The 18,333-nt window shown below is 43.8% G+C and overlaps 1 protein-coding gene across 8 annotated transcripts in view; it reads right to left on the minus strand.

Annotated features, from left to right (window-relative positions):
- Positions 1-2,413: 2,413 nt before the first annotated feature.
- Positions 2,414-18,333, minus strand: part of stk31 (serine/threonine kinase 31) — a 187,929-nt gene continuing 172,009 nt past the window's right edge. For all 8 annotated transcript variants that reach the window (XM_070880935.1, XM_070880934.1, XM_070880941.1 and 5 more), the window contains one exon: positions 2,414-3,480. In XM_070880935.1, coding sequence (XP_070737036.1) covers positions 3,262-3,480 — 219 coding nt within the window. In that variant the 3' untranslated portion in view covers positions 2,414-3,261. The remainder of the gene's footprint in view (positions 3,481-18,333) is intronic.

Here is an 18,333-nt window from a genome sequence, read left to right on the forward strand (position 1 = left end):
ATCAGCCATGATCTTGTTGAATGGCGGAGCAGGCTCGAGGGGCTAGATGGCCTACTCCTGTTCCTAATTCTTATGTTCTTATGTACTTGTCTACTGTGTTCTGTTTAGAGTAATTAAGCCTTTAGCAGATTTTGCAGAGGTAACAAATTGACGAGAACGTTACCAGAATATAGAGGATGCAACTTTCGGGAAAGATTAAGTAGGCTGGGGCTCTTTTCTCTGGAAAAGAGAAGACTTGATCGAGGCGTTTCAAATTATGAGGGAATGAGATAGGGGGAATAGGGAGAAACGGTTTTCATTTGTAGGCAAGTCCAGAACAAGGGGACATAAATATATAATAACCAGTCACCGATCAAATGAAGAATTTAGGAGGAATTTCTTTACACAGTGGTGAGAATGTGAAACTCACTGTCACATGGAATAGTTGAAGCAGATAGCACTTACACACTTAAGGGGAGACTTTATGTAAACATGAAGGAGAAAGGAACAGGGATTGTATGGGAGCAGGGTGGGAAGAGTTAATTAGAGGGGGAGGCGGCTTGTGTGGAATATAAGCACTGGTATAAACCACTTGGGTGAAATTGCCTGTTTTAGTGCTGTAGATTCTATGTAATATGAGTGAGGCCCAATAGCATGTGACCTGAAACGTTAACTCTGCTTTTCTCTCCAGATGCTGCCTGACCCGCTGAGATTTCTAGCATTTTCTGTTTTTATTTCAGATTCCAACATCTGCAGTATTTTGCTTGTGGAGAAGGTTGGTGTTGTTGTTGGTGCTGCTGGTGTTGGGGTTGATCATGGTGGGATTCTGAGGACCAAGGTGAGAGAGAGTATAAAGGGCACCGATGCTGATGGAATAGATGGCAGGTGAAGTAGCGATGACAGAAGCAATCTGTCAATGGTGAGAGGTAATGAGGTCAGATTGGATGTAGACTTGTGTAAAGACTTGTAGCATGGTGAATCTGCTGTGGAAATGCTGTGAGAAAGAGTTTGTGGCTGAGGAAAGATATCTCTAAGGTGGGAGCTTTTACTTTACATTTGAAGCAGTCAACTCAACAGCTGATTCAATGGGTACTGAAACTCTTTTGAGTTTACCTGCAAAACATAAAACATTAAGACCATGCCACCCGACCTGGGTGACACAGCAGACATTTTCAAGGCCCCTTTTTTTTTTTTTTTTTATTATTATTTTTTTTTTTTTTTTTGGGGCGCTAAAATCAAATTTTCCCAGTGCCCCCTATAAAAGGGGAGGGGGACACTAAAAGCACCGGCAATTAAAACAAATTAAACTTTAAAACGTAAAATCAAATTAAAATTTGGTTGCCGGGCGTGATGATGCACTCCAGTCCCTCCGGTGCCCACCTCTTCAATGGGTACTGAATTCCCACCTCAGCTTAACAGGTGCAGCCCATGACCTGCGTGGATCCCGTGGACAAGCTGTCAAATACATAAGAATGATTTTCAGCTTACCTTAAGTGGCTCGAAACAAGTCACTAATTACCTGAATTGGGTCTCTTGCTGCTGCTTGTTGGATCTGCTCAACGCTGACAGACCCGACATGAGGAAAAGTGTGTGGCAGTGGGTTCACAGCAGGGTCCTGACCCGCTGTGAATTTTTTTTCCCCCAACTATCCCGCCCACTGACTCCCTGCAAAATTACTGCCACAGACAAAGAGTCTTCAGCTGCCAATGATTGGACTCAAAAATTATCCTCCTGAATCTCTTTGCTTAGTTGCATCATTTTGTACCTTCAAAAGCCTCAAAACTTACCACGCCTTTTCCCATTGCCCCAAGAACCCCTCTTACAATGTGGACCAAATATCACATTCTACTAATTCTCAGCAAATTCAAGTGAACACTTGTTCTGAAGGAGTTTCTGCTACTAACAGTAGTAGCTCAACACCATCCAGGACAAAGCAGCCCGCTTGATTGGCACCCCATCCACCACCTTCAACATTCACTCCCTCCACCACCAGCGCAGTGGCTGCCGTGTTTACCATCTACAAGATGTACTGCAGCAAATCACCAAGGCTTCTTCGGTAGCAACGCTCAAACCCGCGACCTCTACCACCTAGAAGGACAAGGGCAGCAGGCGCATGGGAGCACCATCACCTGCAAGTTCCCCAAGTTACACACCATCCTGACTTGGAAATATATCGCTGTTCCTTCATCGTTGCTGGGTCAAAATCTTGGAACTCGCTCCCTAACACCACTGTAGGAGTTCCTTCGCCAAAAGGACTGCAGCGGTTTAAGAAGGTGGCTCACTGCCACATTCTCAAGGGTAATTAGGGATGGGCAATAAATGCTGGCCTTGCCAGCGACGCCCCCACATCCCGGAATGAATGCAAAAACAAGCCCATTTACGACCTTCAACATTTGAGTTGTTAGTAACTATTTTGTTGAGCTCACAACAACAGTGAAGAGAACTGTAATTCTTTATTAAGCACATTATTGAAACAGACCAACACATTGCTGGACAAAGCATTACTAAACTGGAAAGTATGTTTAACCTTTGCCTTTCCTTCTGAAACAAAGTTGTGTATTTGTATTGCCTCTTTCTTCCTCCTCAAGGGTGCAAATGTTTATCAGTTGATTTTTCTTTTGCAGTAAGGTCTTCAGTGTCACAATGGTAGCAGTATGTATTTTTTTTTTTAATTCTCACTTATTCATATTCACAATTATTTGAAGGCTATGCATCTTTCTTCCCACAAAAAGGTACACATTAAACCAGAACACAATACGAGTCTCTCATTAGCAGCAATGGAAGGGGAGCCCCCACGCACCACTTGTCAATCCTTTACATCAAAAGGTTCTAGCACTGGCATAAACAACTTCAGCAGCTGGCCTACGTACAGAGGACTTTCACCTAGTCACTGAAAAGAGCACATCAGAAGTAATCCAAATGATACCTGGTATTCCTTTATAAAATAACTGTGTATTGTGAATGAAAAAATGGCAACAGGAGGGAACAATGAACAGATTGTACTGTTTATTTTCCAGTAATTTTGCAAGAAAAACACAAAATTTCTCTCAAATTAAATAGTAACCTCATAAGAAATAAAAAGTAAAAATGAAAAGAACTCTGCCCCACCACCGTTATTCATGGAAACCATTTTCCAAAGTTGTACCGAGTATCAAGAGGCAGCCTCATATGTCCTCCCCTTCCATTACTAGTCTATTGAAGTCACCAGAAGCATTGGTACAACAAAACTTATTTGACACAACTAATGAAAATAAGCTGTAAAACATAAATCTGGGAAAGATTTTATGTTGCAGCTTCACCCAGCAATTCTGATTTGATTTCACCTGCAAAGGCACTGATCACAATGGTTTCGTCGGATCTAGAAGTATTCGTTTCTTCGTGAATAGTGTCAGGAGTTTTAAACCCCAAGAACAAGTCATCCTTTAACACCTGGTCAACTTGCAATCTGTCATTAGGGTTGAAACAAATCAATCTTGACACCAGGCTTAGCAGTTTAGGATCCTTTAAAAGAAAGAGGAAACATTACTTTTCAGTGCAAACTACAGGAAATAATTGTGCCATAGATACTCTCAATTCACTATGTCATGTTGCCTCCCTGGTGCAAGGGTCAAGGATGTCTCGGAGCAGGTGCAGGACATTTTGAAGAGGGAGGGTGAACAGCCAATTGTTGTGGTGCATATAGGTACCAACGATACAGGTAAAAAATGGGATGAGGTCCTACAAGATGAATTTAGGGAGCTAGGAGCTAAATTAAAAAGTAGGACCTCAAAAGTAGTAATCTCAGGATTGCTACCAGTGCCACGTGCTAGGCAGAGTAGGAATCGCAGGATAGCTCAAATGAATACGTGGCAGAAGGGAGGGATTCAAATTCCTGGGACATTGAAACCAGTTTTGAGGGAGGTGGGGCTAATACAAACCAGACGGTCTGCACCTGGGCAGTACCGAAACCAATGTCCTAGCGGGAGTGTTTGCAAATGCTGTTGGGGAGCGGTTAAATATGGCAGGGGGATGGGAACCTATGCAAGGAGACAGAGGGAAGCAGAATGGGGACAGAAGCAAAAGATAGAAAGAAGAAAAGTAAAAGTGGAGGGCAGAGAAATCCAAAGCAAAAAACAAAAAGGGCCACATTACACCAAAATTCTAAAGGGGCAAAGGATGTTAAAAGGACAAGCCGAAAGGCAAGGTGGACGAATTAACTGCGCAGATAGCAGTTAACGGATATGATGTAATTGGCATCACGGAGACATGGCTCCAGGGTGACCAAGGCTGGGAACTCAACATCCAGGGGTATTCATCATTTAGGAAGAATAGACAGAAAGGAAAAGGAGGTGGGGTGGCGTTGCTGGTTAAAGAGAGATTAATGCAATAGTATGGAAGGACATTAGCTTGGATGATGTGGAATCTGAATGGGTGGAGCTACGGAATACCAAAGGGCAGAAAACGCCAGTGAGAGTTGTGTACAGACCACCAAACAGTAGTAGTGAGGTTGGGGACAGCACCAAACAAGAAATTAGGGATGCGTGCAATGAAGGTACAGCAGTTATCATGGGCGACTTTAATCTACATATTGACTGGGCTAACCAAACTGGTAGCAATGCAGTGGAGGAAGATTTCTTGGAGTATATTAGGGACGGTTTTCTCGACCAATATGTCGAGGAACCAACTAGAGGGCTGGCCATCCTAGACTGGGTAATGTGTAATGAGAAAGGACTAATTAACAATCTTGTTGTGCGAGGCCCCTTGGGTAAGAGTGACCGTAATATGGTAGAATTCTTTAGTAAGATGGAGAGTGACACAGTTAATTCAGAGACTAGGGTACTGAACTTAAGGAAATGTAACTTCGATGGTATGAGACGTGAATTGGCTGGAATAGACTGGCGAGTGATACTTAAAGGGTTGACAGTGGATAGGCAATGGTAAACATTTAAAGATCACATGGATGAACTTCAACAATTGTACATCCCTGTCTGGAGTAAAAATAAAACAGGGAAGGTGGCTCAACCTTGGCTAACAAGGGAAATTAAGGATAGTGTTTAATACAAGGAAGAGGCATGTAAATTGGCCAGAAAAAGCAGCAAACCTGAGGACTGGGAGAATTTTGTAATTCAACAGAAGAGGACAAAGGATTTAATTAGGAGGGGGGAAATAGAGTATGAGAGGAAGCTTGCTGAGAACATAAAAACTGACTGCAAAAGCTTCTATAGATATGTGAAGAGAAAAATAATAGTGAAAACAAACATAGGTCACTTGCAGTCAGATTCAGGTGAATTTATAATGGAGAACAAAGAAATGCCAGACCAGTTAAACAAATACTTTGGTTCTGTCTTCAAAAGGAAGACACAAATAATCTTCCGGAGATCCGAGGGGACCCAGGGTCTAGTGAGAAGGAGGAACTGAAGGAAATCATTATTAGGCGGGAAATTGTGTTAGGGAAATTGATGGAATTGAAGGTCGATAAATCCCTGGGGCCCGATAGTCTACATCCCAGAGTACTTAAGGAAGTAGCCCTAGAAATAGTGGATGCATTGATGATCATTTTCCAACAATCTATCGAATCTGGATCAGTTCCTATGGACTAGAGGGTAGCTAATACAACACCACTTTTTAAGAAAGGAGGGAGAGAGAAAACAGGTAATTATAGACCAGTTAGCCTGACATCAGTAGTGGAGAAAATGTTGGAATCAAATATTAAAGATGAAATAGCAGCACATTTGGAAAGCAGTGATAGGATTTATGAAAAGGAAATCCTGCTCGACAAATCTTCCAGAATTTTTTGAGGATGTAACTAGTAGAGTGGACAAGGGAAAACCAGTGGATGTGGTGTATTTGGACTTTCCAAAGGCTTTTGACAAGGTCCCACAAAAGAGATTGGTGTGCAAAATTAAAGCACATGGTATTGGGGGTAATGTACTGACGTGGATAGAGAATTGGTTGGCAGACAGGAAGCAGAGAGTCGGCATAAATGGGTCCTTTTCAGAATGGCAGGCAGTGACTAGTGGGGTGTCGCAGGGCTCAGTGCTGGGACCCCAGCTATTTACAATATACATTAATGATTTGGATGAGGGAATTGAGTGTAATATCTCCAAGTTTGCAGATGACAAGATGACACTAAACTGGGTGGCGGTGTGAGCTGTGAGGAGGATGCTAAGAGGTTGCAGCGTGACTTGGACAGGTTAGATGACTGGGCAAACACGTGGCAGATGCAGTATAATGTGGATAAATGTGAGGTTATCCACTTTGGTGGCAAAAACACGAAGGCAGAATATTATCTGAATGGTGGCAGATTAAGAAAAGGGAAGGTGCAACGAGACCAGGGTGTCATGGTACATCAGTCATTGAAAGTTGGCATGCAGGTACAGCAGGCAGTGAAGGCGGCAAATGGTATGTTGGCCTTCATAGCTAGGAGATTTGAGTATAGGAGCAAGGAGGTCTTACTGCAGTTGTACAGGGCCTTAGTAAGGCCTCACCTGGAATATTGTGTTCAGTTTTGGTCTCCTAATCTGAGGAAGGACGTTCTTGCTATTGAGCGAGTGCAGCGAAGGTTCAGCAGACTGATTCCCGAGATGGCAGGAATGACATATGAGGAGAGACTGGATCGACTGTGCCTGTATTCACTGGAGTTTAGAAGGATGAGAGGGGATCTCATCGAAACATATAAAATTCTGACGGGACTGGACAGGTTAGATGCAGGAAGAATGTTCCCGATGTTGGGGAAGTCGAGGACCAGGGGACATAGTCAAAGGATAAGGAGTAAGCCATTTAGGACTGAGATGAGGAGAAACTGCTTCACTCAGAGTTGTTACCTGTGGAATTCCCTACCGCAGAGTGTTGTTGATGCCAGTTCATTGGATATATTCAAGAGGGAGTTAGATATGGCCCTTACGGCTAAAGGGATCAAGGGGTATGGAGAGAAAGCAGGAAAGGGGTACTGAGGTGAATGATCAGCCATGATCTTATTGAATGGTGGTGCAGGCTCGAAGGGCCGAATGGCCTACTCCTGCACCTATTTTCTATGTTTCTGGATTTTTTCATAATTTGTTTTCATAGGAAATGATCTAGGTATTAGTTATTTTAAAATATGCTTTTAATCAAAGCTTACTTTAAAGGGCTAGCAGTAAGCGGTCTTAGGTTTCAGACAGGGTAACTGACACCAACATCCTGTAGTCAATTAAAGTTATTTTGACATTTCAGGCATCATTTCACATACTATGACGATCCTACTAGTTTCAACTCAGCAGGGGTCATTGACTTGGTGGTCTGGGGAGAAGCGGGGGGCGGGATGGGGGAGCGAGGAAGAGAAAGAGAAAGAGGGGCGGGTGGAGAAGGGGTTGGAGGTTTGGAGGTGGTGGAGGGAAAGGGATGTTCGGGGATGGGTAGTCAGTTTTGACTAAAAGTTGAAGAAGTCAGGTTTTTAATAAAGAGACACAGACATCAAAAGACAGTCAAGGCTTTTCGGCACAGTACACTACACAGTCAGTGAGGCAGAAAAAGGCTGTAATGAGAGCAGGTTCTGCCCCAGGACTGCAGGCCAGAATGCAGAGGGCTTACTCTGTTTAAGGTCAACCAAAATAGGATAAGAGTCACATATTCTTTATTTCACGTCATTTTATGAATGTAGGTTGTATCAATACTGTTCACCTAATCGTGGAATACAGCAGCCTATAAATCTAACAATATTTTACAATATTTAGTGTTACCTCAGTCCACCTTCAGCCATTGAAGGGATATATGAGCACAAATCACATATCTGGCCCAGATTGAAAGGCGGTACTATGTTTACTTCCCTTCGTCTCACTAACATACAAGTAGACATGGGCAGTGTGAATCAACTCCCAGAAAATTAATACTCTCACATCACTTAGAATATCCACTGAATGTGGAAAGGTATCTATGACAAACATCAATTCTTAACATAACATTTTCAAAAGAACATAAGAACATAAGAATTAGGAACAGGAGTAGGCCATCTAGCCCCTCGAGCCTGCTCCATCATTTAACAAGATCATGGCTGATCTGGCTGTGGACTCAGCTCCACTTATCCGCCCGCTCCCAATAACCCGTAATTCCCTTATTGGTTAAAAATCTATCTATCTGTGATTTGAATACATTCAATGAGCCAGCCTCAACTGCTTCCTTGGGCAGAGAATTCCACAGATTCACAACCCTCTGGGAGAAGAAATTCCTTCTCAACTCGGTTTTAAATTGGCTCCCCCATATTTTGAGGCTATGCCCCCTAGTTCTAGTCTCCCCAACCAGTGGAAACAACCTCTCTGCCTCTATCTTGTCTATCCCTTTCATTATTTTAAATATTTTAAGATCACCCCTCATCCTTCTGAACTCCAACGAATAAAGACCCAGTCTACTCAATCTATCATCATAAGGTAACCCCCTCATCTCCGGAATCAGCCTAGTGAATCGTCTCTGTACCCCCTCCAAAGCCAGTATATCCTTCCTTAAGTAAGGTGACCAAAACTGCATGCAGTATTCCAGGTGCGGCCTCATCAATACCCTGTACAGTTGCAGCAGGACCTCCCTGCTTTTGTACTCCATCCCTCTCGCAATGAAGGCCAACATTCCATTCGCCTTCCTGATTACCTGTTGCACCTGCAAACTAACTTTTTGGGATTCATGCACAAGGACCCCCAGGTCCCTCTGCACTGCAGCATGTTGTAATTTCTCCCCATTCAAATAATATTCCCTTTTACTGTTTTTTTTCCCCCCCAAGGTGGATGACCTCACATTTTCCGACATTGTATTCCATCTGCCAAACCTTAGCCCATTCGCTTAACCTATCTAAATCTCTTTGCAGCCTCTCTGTGTCCTCTACTCAACCCACTTTCCCACTAATCTTTGTGTTATCTGCAAATTTTGTTACACTATACTCTGTCCCCTCTTCCAGGTCATCTATGTATATTGTAAACAGTTGTGGTCCCAGCACCGATCCCTGTGGCACACCACTAACCACCGATTTCCAACCCGAAAAGGACTCACTTATCCCGACTCTCTGCTTTCTGTTCGCCAGCCAATTCTCGATCCATGCTAATACATTTCCTCTGACTCCGCGTACCTTTATCTTCTGCAGTAACCTTTTGTGTGGCACCTTATCGAATGCCTTTTGGAAATCTAAATACACCACATCCATCGGTACACCTCTATCCACCATGATCGTTATATCCTCAAAGAATTCCAGTAAATTAGTTAAACATGATTTCCCCTTCATGAATCCATGTTGCGTCTGCTTGATTGCACTATTCCTATCTAGATGTCCTGCTATTTCTTCCTTAAATGATAGCTTCAAACATTTTCCCCACTACAGATGTTAAACTAACCAGCCTATAATTACCTGCCTTTTGTCTGCCCCCTTTTTTAAAACAGAGGCGTTACATTAGCTGCTTTCCAATCTGCTGGTACCTCCCCAGAGTTCAGAGAATTTTGATAGATTATAACGAATGCATCCGATATAACTTCCGCCATCTCTTAATACCCTGGGATGCATTTCATCAGGACCTGGGGACTTGTCTACCTTGAGTCCCATTAGCCTGTCCAGCACTACCCCCCTAGTGATAGTGATTATCTCAAGGTCCTCCCTTCCCACATTCCCGTGACCAGCAATTTTTGGCATGGTTTTTGTGTCTTCCACTGTGAAGACACAAAAACCAGGTCCCATTATTAAATCCCCCTTCTCATCTTCTAAGGGACCAACATTTACTTTAGTCACTCTTTTCCATTTTATATATTGGTAAAAGCTTTTACTATCTGTTTTTATGTTTTGCGCAAGTTTACTTTCGTAATCTATCTTTCCTTTCTTTATTGCTTTCTTAATCATTCTTTGCTGTCGTTTAAAATTTTCCCAATCTTCTAGTTTCCCACTAACCTTGGCCACCTTATACGCATTGGTTTTTAATTTGATACTCTCCTTTATTTCCTTGGTTATCCACGGCTGGTTATCCCTTCTCTTACCGCCCTTCTTTTTCACTGGAATATATTTTTGTTGAGCACTATGAAAGAGCTCCTTAAAACTCCTCCACTGTTCCTCAATTGTGCCACCGTTTAGTCTGTGTTCCCAGTCTACTTTAGCCAACTCTGCCCTCATCCCACTGTAGTCCCCTTTGTTTAAGCATAGTACGCTCGTTTGAGACACTACTTCCTCACCCTCAATGTGTATTACAAATTCAACCATACGGTGATCACTCATTCCGAGAGGATCTTTTACTAGGAGATCGTTTATTATTCCTGTCTCGTTACACAGGACCAGATCTAAGATAGCTTGCTCCCTTGTAGGTTCTGTAACATACTGTTCTAAGAAACAATCCCGTATGCATTCTATGAATTCCTCCTCAAGGCTAACCCGTGCGATTTGATTTGACCAATCGATATGTAGGTTAAATATTTGAAGGGGAAAATAGTACAGGTGTATAGGGAAAGAGCAAGAAAGTGGGACTAATGGATAGCTCTTTTGAAAAGCGGGCACAGGCACGATGGCTTGAATGGTCTCCTTCAATGATTCTATGAGGATATCTTAGAAATCAGAAATGCCTAAAAATGTATATGGTTATGCAATTAAAACTGTGATGGGAAAAAATGCTGTTTAAACTCTGATGTTTGAATTGCAGACGGAAAGTCTCTTCGGATCAGAGAAATGCTAATGTCTTGCTTTCCTACGGCGGGTATAGTTCTTTGTACTATATACAATCTCCTGTTACTAAGTGACTATCTGTTGTTTTCAAGTTAAGACTTTAGCTTTGTTTACGTATTTTTAAGACAATTTGTTATAGAAAGACTTAGAATGGATGGAAGTTGAGAGAGTTAACGTAAACATGTTGCTACATCATAAAGGAGATAACGACTCTAAAGCGAGCTGTTTTCTGGTTTGGCCTCATGGCATCAAAGACACATCACGGACAAATGAGAAATTTGTGTGGAGATAAGGAATAATAAGCGGAAAAAATCGCTGATGGGCGTAGTCTGTAGGCCCCCTAACAGTAGCTACACTGTTGGACGGAGTACAAATCAAGAAATAATGGAGGCTTGTACGAAAGGAATGGCAAAAATCATGGGCGATTTTAACCTTCACATTGATTGGACAAAATAAATTGGCCAGGGTAGCCTTGAGGGTTAATAGAGTATACCTGGGATAGATTCCTTGAACAGTATGTTGTGGAACCAACCAGGGAGCAGGCTATCTTAGATCTGGTACTGTGTAATGAGGCAGGATTAATAAACGATCTCCTAGTAAAGGATGCTCCAGGAATGAGAGACCATAGCATGGTTGAATTTCAAATTCAGTTGGAGGGTGAGAAAGTTGGATCTCAAACCAGTGTCCTAAGCTTAAACATAGGAGAATACAAAGGTATGAAGGCAGAGTTGGCTAAAGTGGACTGGGAAAATAGATTAAAATGTGGGATGGTTGATGAGCAGTGGCAGACATTTAAGTAGATATTTCATAACTGTCAACAAAAATATATTCCAATGAGAAGGAAAGACTGTAAGAGAGAGGATAACGACCAGTGACTAACTAAGGAAATAAGGGATGGTATTAAATTGAAAACAAGGGCATACAAAGTGGCCAAGACTAGTGGGAGGCCAGAGGATTGGGAAACCAGAGGATGAGACTGGGGAATTAATAATGGGGAACAAGAAAACGGCCGAGACTTTGAACAAATATTTTGTATCGATCTTCACGGTAGAAGACACTAAAATCATCCCAATAGTGGATAAGGGACTATAGGGAGGGAGGGATTTAATACAATCACAGTCACTAAAGAAGTAGTACTCAGTAAAATGGGACTAAAGGTGGACATGTCCCCTGCATCCTTGGGTCTTAAAATAAGTGGCTGCAGAGATAGTGGATGCATTGGTTGTAATCTACCAAAATTCCCTGGGTTCTGGGGAGGTCCCAGCGGATTGGAAAACCCGCAAATTTAACGCACCTATTTAAAAAAGGAAGCAGGAAATTATAGACCAGTTAGCCTAACATCTGTCGTTGGGAAAATGCTGGTGTCCATTATTAAGGAAGCAGTAGCAGGACATTTGGAAAAGCCTGATTCAATCAAGCAGAGTCAATATGGTTTTATGAAAAGGAAATCACGTTTGACAAATTTGCTGGAATTCTTTGAGGATGAGGAGGCGGCGGCGCGGTGAGTCGGGAGGCCTTTCAAGGCCCAACAGTCGGGGAGCGGTGAGTCATCGGCGCGGTGAGTCGGGAGGCCTTTCAAGGCCCAACAGTCGGGGAGCGGTGAGTCATCGGCGCAGTGAGTCGGGAGGCCTTTCAAGGCCCAACAGTCGGGGAGCGGTGAGTCATCGGCGCGGTGAGTCGGGATGCCTATAAAGGTCCAACAGTCGGGGAGCGGTGAGTCATCGGCGCGGTGAGTCGGGAGGCCTTTCAAGGCCCAACAGTCGGGGAGCGGTGAGTCATCGGCGCGGTGAGTCGGGAGGCCTATAAAGGTCCAACAGTCGGGGAGCGGTGAGTCATCGGCGCGGTGAGTCGGGAGGCCTTTCAAGGCCCAACAGTTGGGGAGCGGTAAGTCGTCGAGGAGGTGGCGGCGCAGTGAGTCGGGAGGCCTTTCAAGGCCCAACAGTCAGGGAGCGGCAGCATCGAGGAGGCCAGCTGGTGCAGGGAGAGAAGGCAAAAAAGAAGTCGAAAGAAATCAAAGTGTGACATCACAGCCAAGGGGGTAAGTGATTGGCTGGTGATTAGCGAGTAGTTTTTCTTCTTTTTCTTTTCCTTCATCAGTAGGTGACCTTTATCATTGTTGCCAAATTATGTTAATCTAAGGGTTAAGTCATGGCAGGAGAGCTCGGACACATGTCATGCTCCTCCTGTGCTGTGGGAACTCAGGTACGCTTCCAGTGTCCCTGACTACTACATGTGCAGGAAGTGTATCCTGCTGCAGCACCTGACAGACCACTCTGGAGCATCCGCGATGCTGAGGATGTCGTCAATAGCACGTTTAGTGAGTTGGACATACTGCAGCTAAGGGTTACACAGGCAGATAGGAATGGGTGACCAGCAGGAAGAGCAGTGGGAGGAAGGTAATGCAGGGGTCCCCTGCGGTCATCCCCCTCCAAAACAGATACACCGTTTTGGGTACTGTTGGGGGGGATGACTCATCAGGGGAGGGCAGCAGCAACCAAGTTCATGGCACCGTGGGTGGCTCTGCTGCACAGGAGGGCAGGATAAAGAGTGGGAGAGCTATAGTGATAGGGGATTCAATTGTAAGGGGAATAAATAGACGTTTCTGCGGCTGCAATTGAGACTCCAGGATGGTATATTGCCTCCCTGGTGCAAGGGTCAAGGATGTCTCAGAGCGGCTGCAGGACATTTTGGAGGGGGAGGGTGAACAGCCAGTTGTCATGGTGCATATCGGTACCAACGATATAGATGAAAAACGGGATGAGGTCCTACAAGCTGAATTTAGGGGGCTAGGAGTTAAATTAAAAAGTAATCTCAGGATTGCTACCAGTGCCACGTGCTAGTCAGAGTAGGAATTGCAGGATAGCTAAGATGAATATGTGGCTTGAGGAGTGTTGCAGAAGAGAGGGATTCAATTTCCTGGGACATTGGAACCTGTTCTGGGGGAGGTGGGACCAGTACAAACTGGACGGTCTGCACCTGGGCAGGACCAGAACCAATGTCCGAGAGGGAATATTTGCTAGTGCAGTTGGGGAGGGGTTAAACTAATATGACAGGGGGATGGGAACCTATGCAGGGAGACAGAGGGAAGTAGAATGGGGGCAGAAGCAAAAGATAGAAAGAAGAAAAGTAAAAGTGGAGGGCAGAGAAACCCAAGGCAAAAATCAAAAAGGGCCACATTACACCAAAATTCTAAAGGGACAAAGTGTGTTAAAAAGACAAGCTTGAAGGCTCTGTGCCTCAATGTGGGGAATATTCATAATAAGGTGGACAAATTAACTGCGCAGATAGCAGTTAACGAATATGATATAATTGGCATCACGGAGACATGGCTCCAGAGTGACCAAGGCTGGGAACTCAACATCCAGGGGTATTCAACATTCAGGAAGGATAGACAGAAAGGAAAAGGAGGTGGGTTCGCGTTGCTGGTTAAAGAGGAAATTAATGCAATAATAAGGAGGGACATTAGCTTGGAGGATGTAGAATCTGCATGGTGGAGCTGCGGAATACCAAAGGGCAGAAAACGCTAGTGGGAGTTGTGTACAGACCACCAAACAGTGGTTGGGAACAGCATCAAACAAGAAATTAGGGAAGCGTGCAATAAAGGTACAGCAGTCATCATGGGCGACTTTAATCTACATATAGATTGGGCTAACCAAACTGGTAGCACTACGGTGGAGGAGGATTTCCTGGAGTGTATAAGGGGTGGTTTTCTAGACCAATATGTCGAGGAACCAACTAGAGGGCTGGCCTTTCTAAACTGGGTGATGTGTAATGAGAAAGGACTAATTAGCAATCTTGTTGTGCGATGCCCCTTGGGGAAGAGTGACCGTAATATGGTAGAATTCTCGATTAAGATGGAGAGTGACACAGTTAATTCAGAGACTAGAGTCCTGAACTTAAGGAAAGGTAACTTCGATGGTATGAGACGTGAATTGGCTAGAATAGACTGGCGAATGATACTTAAAGGGTTGACGGTGGATAGGCAATGGCAGACATTTAAAGATCACATGGTGAACTTCAACAATTGTATATCCCTGTCTGGAGTAAAAATAAAATGGGGAAAATGGCTCAACCTTGGCTAACAAGGGAAATTAAGGATAGTGTTAAATCCAAGGAAGAGGCATATAAATTGGACAGAAAAAGCAGCAAACCTGAAGACTAGGAGAAATTTAGAATTCAGCAGAGGAGGACAAAGGGTTTAATTAGGAGGGGCAAATAGAGTATGAGAGGAAGCTTGCTGGGAAGATAAAAACTGACTGCAAAAGCTTCTATAGATATGTGAAGAGAAAAAGATTAGCGAAGATAAAAGTAGGTCCCTTGCAGTCAGAATCAGGTGAATTTATAATGGGGAACAAAGAAATGGCAGACCAGTTGAACAAATACTTTGGTTCTGTCTTCACAAAGGAAGACACAAATAACCTTCCGGAAATACAAGGGGACCGAGGGTGTAGTGAGAAGGAGGAACTGAAGGAAATCCTTATTAGTCAGGAAATTGTGTTAGGAAAATTGATGGGATTGAAGGCCGATAAATCCCCAGGGCCTGATAGTCTGCATCCCAGACTACTTAAGGAAGTGGCCCTAGAAATAGTGGATGCATTGGTGATCATTTTCCAACAGTCAATCGACTCTGGATCAGTTCCTATGGACCGGAGGGTAGCTAATGTAACCCCACTTTTTAAGAAAGGAGGGAGAAAGAAAATGGGTAATTGACATCAGTAGTGGGGAAAATGTTGGAATCAATTATTAAAGATGAAATAGCAGCGCATTTGGAAAGCAATGACAGGATCGGTCCAAGTCAGCATGGATTTATGAAAGGGAAATAAATCATGCTTGACAAACCTTCTAGTGCTGCAATCCCAGTTATTTACAATATACATCAATGATTTAGATGAAGGAATTGAGTGGAATATCTCCAAGTTTGGGTGGCGGTGTGAGCTGTGAGGAGGATGCCAAGAAGCTACAGGGTGACTTGGACAGGTTAGGTGAGTGGGCAAATGCATGGCAGATGCAGTATAATGTGGCTAAATGTGAGGTTATCCACTTTGGTGGCAAAAACACAAAGGCAGAATATTATCTGAACGGCGGCAGATTAGGGAAAAGAGGAGGTGCAACGAGACCTGGGTGTCATGGTACAGCAGTCATTGAAAGTTGACATGCAGGTACAGCAGGTGGTGAAGGCGGCAAATGGTATGTTGGCCTTCATAGCTAGGGGATTTGAGTATAGGAGCAGGGAGATCTTACTGCAGTTGTACAGGGCCTTGGTAAGGCCTCACCTGGAATATTGTGTTCAGTTTTGGTCACCTAATCTGAGGAAGGACGTTCTTGCTATTGAGGGAGTGCAGCGAAGGTTCACCAGACTGATTCCCGGGATGCCAGGACAGACATGAGAGACTGGATCGACTGTGCCTGTATTCACTGGAGTTTAGAAGGATGAGAGGGGATCTCATAGAAACATATAAAATTCTGACGGGACTGTACAGGTTAGATGCAGGAAGAATGTTCCCAATGTTGGGGAATTCCAGAACCAGGGGTGACAGTCTAAGGATAAGGGATAAGCCATTTAGGACTGAGATGAGGAGAAACTTCTTCACTCAGAGAGTTCTTAACCTGTGGAATTCTCTACCGCAAGAGTTACTGATGCCATATCGTTGGATATATTCAAGAGGGAGTTAGATATAGCCCTTACGGCTAAAGGGATCAAGGGGTGTGGAGAGAAAGCAGGAAAGGGGTATGGAGGTGAATGATCAGCCATGATCTTATTGAATGGTGGTGCAGGCTCGAAGGGCCGAATGGCCTACTCCTGCACCTATTTTCTATGTAAAAAGCGGGGTGGATAAGGGAGAACCAGTGGATGTGGTGTATTTGGATTTGCAGAAGACATTCGATAAGATGCCACATAAAAGGTTACTGCACAAGATAAAAGTTCACGAGGTTGGGGGTAATATATTAGCATGGATAGAGGATTGGCTAACTAACAGGAAACAGAGAGTCGGGATAAATGGGTCATTTTCCGGTTAGCAAACAAGAACTAGGGGGGTGCTGCAGGGATCGGTGTTGGGGCCTCAATTATTTACAATCTATATTAATGACTTGAATAAAGGGACCGAGTATAATGTAGCCAAGTTTGCAGATGCTAAAAATGGGGTGGGAGAGCAAATTGTGAGGAGGACACAAGAAATCTGCAAAGGGATATTGACAGGCTAAGTGAATGGGCAAAAATTTGGCAGATGGAGTGTAACGTGGGAAAATATGCGGTTATACACTTTGGCAGAAAAAAATAGAAAAGCAAATTATAATTTGAGAAAAATTGCGAAGTGCTGGAGTGCAGAGGGACCTGAGGGTTCTTGTGCATGAAACACAAAAGGTTAGTATGCAGGTACAGCAAGTAATCAGGAAGGCAAATGGAATGTTGGCCTTTATTGCAAGGGGGATGGAGGATAAAGCAGAGAAGTCCTGCTACAGCTGTACAGGGTATTGGTGAGGCCACACCTAGAGTACTGTGTACAGTTTTGGTCTCCATATTTAAGGAAGAATATACTTGCATTGTAGGCTGTTCAGAGAAGGTTCACTAGGTTGATTCTGGAGATGCAGGGGTTAACTTACAAAGGTAGGTTGGGACTATACTCATTGGAGCTCAGAAGAATGAGAGGTGATCTTATCGAAACATATAAGATAATGAGGGGGGTCGACAAGGTGGATGCAGAGAGGATATTTGCACATAAAACTAGGGGTCCGAGTCTCAGAATAAGGAGCCGCCCATTTAATACTGAGATGAGGAGGAATTTCTTCTCTGAGGGTTGTAAATCTGTGGAATTCTCTGCCCGAGAGCTGTGGAGGCTGGGTCATTGAATATATTTATGGCGGAGATAGACAGATTTTTGAGCGATAAGTGAATAAAGGGTTATTGGGAGCGGGCAGGGAAGTGGAGCTGAGTCCATGATCAGATCAGCCATGATCTTATTAAATGGCGGAACAGGCTCGAGGAGCCAAATGGCCTACTCCTGCTCCTATTTCTTATGTTCTAATGAAACGATTTCCACAGGAAGAACGAACCCTGAGAAAGTATAAACAAGAAAGACATGTGGCCAAAATCATGCAACATTTTTAGGGAGGGTTCTTAAAACAAGAATCGAGACAAAGAACTAGAAGCCTTATCGGATAGCAAGTTTTTAGGAGAATCTCTGTAGATCAAAAGGTCTCGTCAATATCCCATGTCAGGTCCACCCCTAAAAAGGGAATAAAAGTAGCCTGTTCAACTTTCTCCACACAAACAGTGTGAGAGGAGTGTGAAACAGAAGTTGAGCTTGTTGAACACTCTTCTAGTGATCCCATGCTTTACCAAAGGAAGCTCTAGAAATAGAAAGAGACTGCAAGCCAGAGAACATAGAAACATAGAAACATAGAAAATAGGTGCAGGAGTAGGCCATTCGGCCCTTCAAGCCTGCACCACCATTCAATATGATTATGGCTGATCATGCAACTTCAGTACCCCATTCCTGCTTTCTCTCCATACCCCTTGATCCCTTTCGCCGTAAGGGCCATATCTAACTCCCTTTTGAATATATCTAACGAACTGGCCTCAACAACTTTCTGTGTAGAAAATTCCACAGGCTCACAATTCTCTGAGTGAAGAAGTTTCTTCTCATCTCGGTCCTAAATGGCTTACCCCTTATTCTTAAACCGTGACCCCCGGTTCTGGACATCCCCACCATCGGGAA

Source organism: Pristiophorus japonicus, chromosome 5 (assembly GCF_044704955.1).
Source record: "Pristiophorus japonicus isolate sPriJap1 chromosome 5, sPriJap1.hap1, whole genome shotgun sequence".
NCBI classification, from domain to species: domain Eukaryota; kingdom Metazoa; phylum Chordata; class Chondrichthyes; family Pristiophoridae; genus Pristiophorus; species Pristiophorus japonicus.